Consider the following 7,416-nt stretch of genomic DNA (forward strand, 5'->3'; position numbering starts at 1 on the left):
CACCATGCAGCCTTGGTGTTACAATCCCTCCTAACCCATTAACAGCTGTGTTCGGTGTTCTTCCAGATGGGTTTAAAGTGGAGAAGGACAAACAAACTGTGATTGCATTCACTACACTTTTGGCACGCAGACATATTTTGCTAAACTGGAAGAATCCTAATTCTCCTCTTTTAAGTCAGTGGGTAACCAATGTTTTATACTATTTGAAATTGGAAAAAATCCAATATTCAGTTAGTGGATCTGTATAGAATTTTTTTAAAACCTGGCACGATATAATCAATAAAATTTTAGAATAAGCTCTTAAAGCACCAAGGAAGCAATTATCTCCACATTTCTTTTTCTTCTCCATTCATCTCTACTGGCCTATTAAACTCATCAATTTAGGTATGTTTACAAGCCTTAAGTTTTACCCCGTTGGCCATGCTCTCTCTCTCAGGGGTGGGGGTCGACTTGTTTTTCAATCCTATTTTTTGTAAAAATTGATCAATTTGTATGAATGATTACAATAAAATTATATAAAAAAAAATGAAAACAAATTAATCCAAAAAAAAAGAATTCCCATAATTAATTCAATAAAGATCATCTGCCTGGGATTTCACTTGATTGCAGTCTAAATGCACCTGACTGTATGTGAATAAGTCATCTTGTTTTAAATCAGTATGGTGGACTGCCCTACACAATGAAGACAAATGAATACTCCAACCAACTCCATGAAAAGGTAATGAGAAGCACAAGTCAAAGGATGGAGACAAGAAGATACTGTACATTACAAGCTACAGTAGCCAACATTAGAGAGACTGTATAGACAACAACTCTTGCTCGAGTGGCAAAGAGAAAAAATGCATTGAACATCTCCATTAGAGTTTGCCAGAAGGCACATGAGAGACTCTGACATCAGCTGGAAGAAGGTTCTATGGCTTGATGAGGTAAAACTTGAGCTTTTTGGTATTCAGAGCAAACACCAGGTTTGGCATAAGCCAAGAACTGAAACACACCACCTCCACCAGCAACAGCAGCATCAGGCTATGGGGATGCTTCTCTGCTGCAGACCTAGGAAGGTTTTTGATGGCAGATGGGAAAATGAATGCAGCAAAATACAGAGAAATCCTGGAGGAAAACTTCATGAAATGTGCAAGAAATCTGTGCCTTGGGAGAAGACAACTACTCCAAACAATAAGCCAAATTAACACAGCAATAGCTTCAGAACAGCAATGTTAACGTCCATGAACAGCCATGTCAGAGTCCAGATCTCAGTTCAATTGAGAACTTGTGGCTGGAGACCACTCACAATCTCCATGACACCTGACAAAGCCTGAACAGTTTCACAAAGATGAATTGGGGGAAAATGTGCAAAACAAATAGAGACAGAGAGACCTGTGCAGACAGACTTAAGGCTGTCATGGTGGCCAAGGATGCATCTACTAAATACTGACTTGAAGGGGATGAAAATTACACCATCACTTATTTTGTGTTTTACATTTCATCATTAATTTAGATTGATCGCGTCTATTTTCAGTTTGACATGAAAGAGTCTTATTCTCTTGATAAGTGTCCATAAAGACAAATTTAATTGTATATTATATAAATTGTAAAAACTTGTTAAGTCACCGAATATATACCTAAAACACTACATCATTTCATCCAAGAGAAGGAGGACAGAATGGAAAATGTGTTGGTGCAAGATGTGATGCAAAAGAAAGACAGAGGATTGCTGGGATCCATCAAACTAACACTGAATGGATAGAAAGAATCACAAATATCAAAAATGCCAGTGAGCAATGTTATTGCAGCAAGTAAAATATATAAACATATCCAGCAGCACAGAAAAGTACATTCTCTCAAACTCAGAATTAGAAATGAGGGCACTTGTAAAGGAAGCCAAACAGACATTAATAAGCAAATAACTTTTATTCTGCACAAACTGTATCATAGAGCACAGCATCACAAGTTGTTGTTAAGGCACATAAGAATAAAAAATGCAAGTCAACCTGGGCAATGCAAGATAATTTGTGAGACAGGCACCTAGAATAAATCTGCAAAAGTATAAATATACTAGATGCTGAAAATAAAAACTACTAAAGATCAAAGTATAAGGAGTATTAAAATTACAGAGTTCAGCACCTTAGACTTAAGCAAAAAAACAAAACAAATCAATATAACTGCCATTAAAAATATCATCGGAAGTGGCAGACTGCAAGGAAAAATGTGATTGCTTAAAAAGTCAAATCATCAGTGATTACCTGTAGTTGTAAGAGAGTACATAAGTGATAAAACTTGTGTTAAGACTTAAGCTTTAATCATATATAACATACATCATGTGATGTGACGGCAAATGCTCTTCACAATGGCAGCTGTTATTCAGATAAATGTACTGTGATGGTAAAGTTTTGCTCCCTTCCAGATGTTCTCCCTTTTTGTATATTTGTCATAATGAATGGCTTCAGATCTTTAGACAAAATGTAATATTAAATGAAGAGAACCAGAGTAAACATATAACATCACTTATAAGTTGGTGCTTAATATATTTAAGTAATAAAGTAATCCAACACCAGTACTGCACATGTGAAAGGTAATTTTCTCTTTAGCTACTCACTCAAACAGCACAGCAAAGATAGTTGATAATAAGACTCGTCTGACTGTGCACAGCCAGCCTTACTGAATCTAAACCTCACCATATTTTGCTCCTAACCAGGAGAGTGAAATTGTCACCATAAGGATTCTAGGAGAACACCGGGACTTGATAGGAGGTAATCTCAGAAAATGTAAGTAAAATCAGGAAAGGGTTAGCCATTGCTAAGGCTCTGTAGCTCCACTGCACCACACTGAGAGCCATTATCTCCAAAAAGACAAAAAAACAAGTCACTTCAGGCCTCTCTACCCTCCGCCAAGGTGAGTGTTCATGACTTTATTGTATGAAAGAGAAAGAGTAAAAGCATGACTCATATGAGATTATTAAGGCAAAAAACTTCACTATCCAAGAGTATCTTAGATGCTTGTCTCATAATTGCAAGGAATCACCTGGATCATCTTCAGTCCTTTTGGAATAAAGACAGACATGTCAAGAGTAGAAGTTTTTTGAATGGTACAGGTCACACTATGTCTGGTGTAAAGTAGCATCCAGCAATAAGAATATCATACCTACAATAAAACATGGGAGTGGTAGAGTGATGAGAAGTGTGTGCTTTGCTGCCTCCGTGTGGGGAAGACTTTCTGTTATTGAAGGGACCAAAAATTCTACACTTTATCAGAATATTCTTAAGGAGAATGTCTAGTCAACTGTCCATGACCTGAAGCCATGTTGTATTTGGAGTGTGCAGCAGGACCATGCTCCACAATAAAAAGAAAATCTTCAGCTGAACAGCTTAGAAGAAACAAAGAGTTATAAAGCCCAGTCAGATTCCTAACTTGTACCCAATAGAACTGCCGAAATGAAGAGTTTATGCTTGAAAAACTATGAATGTATCTGAATTAAAGCAGTTCAAAGAACAGTGGGCTACAATTCCTCAACGGTATCATGAAAGTCTGATCTCAAATAACAAATTACATAGTGTTTAGTTGTGATTATTGCTACTAAAGTTGCAGCAACCAAGTATTGAAACTATGGGGGCAATTACACTTTAAATTGGTCATAGGTGTGTTAAATAACTTTGTTCATTGAATAAAGTAGTCATTTAAAAACTGTATTTTGTGTTTTATTCAGATTTCTTTTTTCTAGTATTGCGTTTTTTGTAATGGCCATGCATTGTGTAAAATATGCAAAAACAGAAAATACTAGCAAGGGGGTGAATACTTTTTAACATCTCTTAAGAAAAACACAGGTTGGTAACATCTTCATTTTCATAAATGTTGAAAGGACTTGGATGTACTGCTTGGCAAGTGCTGTTTATTAAAAAATACAAAATTGTTTTTGAAAAAATTAGGAACTCTGCAGTTTCTTCTCATGTGTAAATTATGTTTTACCATTTCATCCATTATCTATAACCACCATGTGCAGTTCAGAGTCCTGGTGTCTATTCAATCAGAAGTGGGAACAAGCCATGGACCAACACAAAGATTAAAATAACATCACAGCTTTCATTTTATACAACTATATAGAGAATGTTGTCACTAAGTACCTCTGCCACCTAAATGACAAAATGAGGTAACATTCAAGACCCTACTCAGACTAGCAGCTTCATGATTTACTGAAATTAATGATTTCTTAAGACAGTAGCTTAGGCATGTTGATGGAACTCTTGATAGCAGTTTAAATTTGAAGCAGAGATGAAGTGGTCTCACAGACCCATTTTGTAGGAGTTGCACATGGGAAATCATGCCAATGATTCCACACAGATTTCATCCATATCTGCACACAGTTTTCATTAAAGTCACCATTAGGCTGGTTTCCATCCCAGAACCTGAAACAAAAGAGAAGCTATCAGACTTTCCCCTGACCTGACTGACCGTGTAAGGTCATATGCATCACTTGAGTTCAGACATATAACAGATGAATGGCTACAAGGCTATGCATCAAAGAATATTGTAAGTCATTAGTGTAGCTAACATATTGTAATTTAAATGCTGTACTTATTGTACATATGTAGTCTGGTGCATGACTTAGCCATGGTGGATAAATTAAACAAAATTGTAAAGAACATTTATAATAGAAACTAAACCCTGACAATGACCCACCCAGCACGCAGCCAATCATGAGTCAGGATCATGATTGTGTAAGACTCTTCATTTGTATATTCTGATGCAAATGAAATAACTCTAATTTAAAAAAAAATACATATATAGTATATTAGCACAAAGGTTTCACAGATATTCCACTACAAAAAATGAGTAATACTGGGTTCAAAAACAACTTCATATTTTGAAAATGAATCATTATGTCAAAGCCTTAATTGTGAATTTGTTTAACTTCACCATATTTTCAGTGTTGATTGATTTGACTTTGAGGGTGACGTCTAGAAGTGTTGATATTGTGTCCTGGTTTCTGGCTGGAATGCACTTTCAGTAATTTTTACCTGTTATTTGTGCTTAGAGGTGTGCCATCCACCCAGACAAATTCATTTTCTTTAACTTTATCATTCAGGCCAATCCAATAAAATTTTTCTTCACCTCCCATGATATTAATTTTATTTTCTAAAAATTCCTGTTAAGAAAACATGAAATTAAGAATCTGTTAGACTTGTATGTTTGTTTAGATAGATAGATAGATAAATGGCAAAATGAAGATTTTTTTTGTTTGTTATGTAAGTCTGAAGATTAAGTAGTAATGCAACTTGTCCATGGAACAAACTATAAATAATTTTTTTTATTTAAAACAATCAAACATTCAAATCTAAACAAAGCCATCAAAACAAAAGTAGAATTAAAGCAGAACTGTCTTCTGTCACAATCACTCAAACGCTTAAAATAAAGCTCATTTTACCTCATTTTTTGCTTTAATATATGCTGGCCTCAGCCTCCCCTTATAAATGCAACAAACAAACAAAACTCTCGGCTCTTCACCTGCTTTTATAATAAATGGACCTATTAAAACACTTTTTGTTTTACATGAGCAAACGGCAGTAATGCCCAAGACAAATAAAGTGTCAGTGTGCTAACAGAGATACTGTATACTAAAAATGACCATTCCTTGGGGATATTTTACACAACCCCAGCCCCCCCCAAATGGGTATCAACCAATGGTAGAATTTGCAGATGGCTTTTACTGATTTGTGTCATAACATTTGCCTGTCACCTTATTATGATATATTAAAAAAAGAAGTTCAGGTTAATAGAATTCTGTGTTTTATTGGGAGTGATGTAACCTAGTGATATTTCATGAAAATTTTAAGAGCAAATCTTAAATTCCTTTATATAATAATTGACTAGCAAATCAACAGTTACCCCTTTGTCCTTTATGTATATCCCAGATAGCGAAACAAAAATCAAAAATGCATGCATAAATAATGGTACAAATGATAACTCCAAGAGCGCCTGCAGCCAAGAAAAAGAGAAACAGCAATCTAAGATTCACAGCATGTCTGTAGTGAATGAAAGACGGAAAGAGTCCTCTGACAAAATCTTTACTTTCTCACATAGTCAGCAGAAGACAAAGGTTCAATGAGACTTTACATAAAATGGCAGTCACCCTGGGCCTTTGAAATTCTTTGACAGACTCTCCAGATCCATTGGAGGATTCTCTTAAAGAGAAGACACTTCTGCTTTATATATGCACTGGCCTGACTCACTTCAGCTCAGGTTTTCTGTGATTTTTCTTGTGATGCACTTTAAAAGCTTTCATGTTTAACTTACAGTATAAGTTCTTCCAGACAGTAATTTCAAAACTATCCGGATAAATGACATACCTGCTCCCTTGAACTTTCTACAATCACTAGGTGTCCACCTTTTATGACGCACTGATCACGGCTCAACTCCCAGGTCAGCTTAACAGTGGAGAAGAAGTAACACTTGGAATTGAAGAGGACCCAGCCCACTTCACAAACAGGGCAGGTAATTTCTGTGGAAAATGAAACTAAAAAGAAAATGAAAAATGAGAGATTAGATGACCAAAATACCTACAGTCTACTAATTAAATATCAAAGCACTTACTCCAGGACAGGCTTATCACATAACAGTAGTATTCCTTCAAGTTTCTAAGTTCTTTTGACAATTCATCATATTTCTCATTCAGAGTTCTGTACTGAGACTGCAGGGTAGCACGACTTTCCAGCAATGCACTGTAATTTCTTGTGTGTTGAGACTCTAAGGCAGCACAGCTTTCCAGCAGATCACTGTAGTTTCTTTTGCATTGAGACTGTTGGGCAGCTTGATTTGCCAGCAGAGCACTGTAGTTTCTGGTGTACTGGGACTGTAGAGTAGCAAGCCCCTCCAAAAGAGAATTGTAGGTACTGGTCAAGTTGTAATTTGCATTTTTTAACTCTTCTAAGTCTTGCTCCTTCAGGTGTAATTTTATGAAATCTGAGTAAAATACGTCATTTAATACAGTCAGTAATGCAAAGCAATATGTCATTTAGGCTTCAGTTAAGAATGCTGTCAGTTTTAGACTGAAAAAATTGTTTTGATAAATCATACCAATTGTAGGTAGTTTATTAAATAAGATAACATCATACATAAGTCCACCACAAAGATATCAGTTCAATCTCTGCCTGTAACTGGTTACATAACTGAGTAAATCTAACTTGCACATTGAAAAACATATATATAAGAAATTTTACTTTAGCACAGCTCTCATAGAGCTCCTCAGCATCATGTTTACTGAACAAAGACACTATGCAAAATAATGTGTGTTTTTATTTAGTTTGTGTTCTAAAAACGTGTCCTATAAGGCATAACACAACAGCCAGTGCCAGTGATTTTTGCTTCTTTTCAAGAGATTTCCAGTGGTTAGGCTCCACAACACAACAATTAAAAGGAGCTGCAGAT

General features: G+C 35.8%; 1 protein-coding gene across 1 annotated transcript; it reads right to left on the bottom strand.

Annotated features, from left to right (window-relative positions):
• Positions 1 to 1,917: 1,917 nt before the first annotated feature.
• On the bottom strand, positions 1,918 to 7,003 carry LOC127527834 (C-type lectin domain family 4 member E-like). Its single transcript, XM_051927824.1, has 4 exons — positions 6,583 to 7,003; positions 6,339 to 6,505; positions 5,010 to 5,137; positions 1,918 to 4,397 (listed from the first exon to the last, which is right to left on the bottom strand). The coding sequence occupies exons 1-4, from the start codon at positions 7,001 to 7,003 to the stop codon at positions 4,247 to 4,249; spliced, it is 867 nt and encodes a 288-aa protein (XP_051783784.1). The 3' UTR covers positions 1,918 to 4,246.
• Positions 7,004 to 7,416: the final 413 nt, after the last annotated feature.

This window comes from Erpetoichthys calabaricus, chromosome 5 (genome assembly GCF_900747795.2).
Source record: "Erpetoichthys calabaricus chromosome 5, fErpCal1.3, whole genome shotgun sequence".
Lineage (NCBI taxonomy): Eukaryota > Metazoa > Chordata > Cladistia > Polypteriformes > Polypteridae > Erpetoichthys > Erpetoichthys calabaricus.

Coding starts and splice junctions, on each gene's coding strand:
- LOC127527834 (XM_051927824.1), bottom strand. CDS start 7,003: ATGACATATTGCTTTGCATTACTGACTGTATTAAATGACGTATTTTAC. Junction 6,506..6,582: donor TGTGATAAGCCTGTCCTGGA/GTAAGTGCTTTG, acceptor TTTTCTTTTTAG/TTTCATTTTCCACAGAAATT. Junction 4,398..5,009: donor CCTCTAAGCACAAATAACAG/GTAAAAATTACT, acceptor CTTTTGTTTCAG/GTTCTGGGATGGAAACCAGC.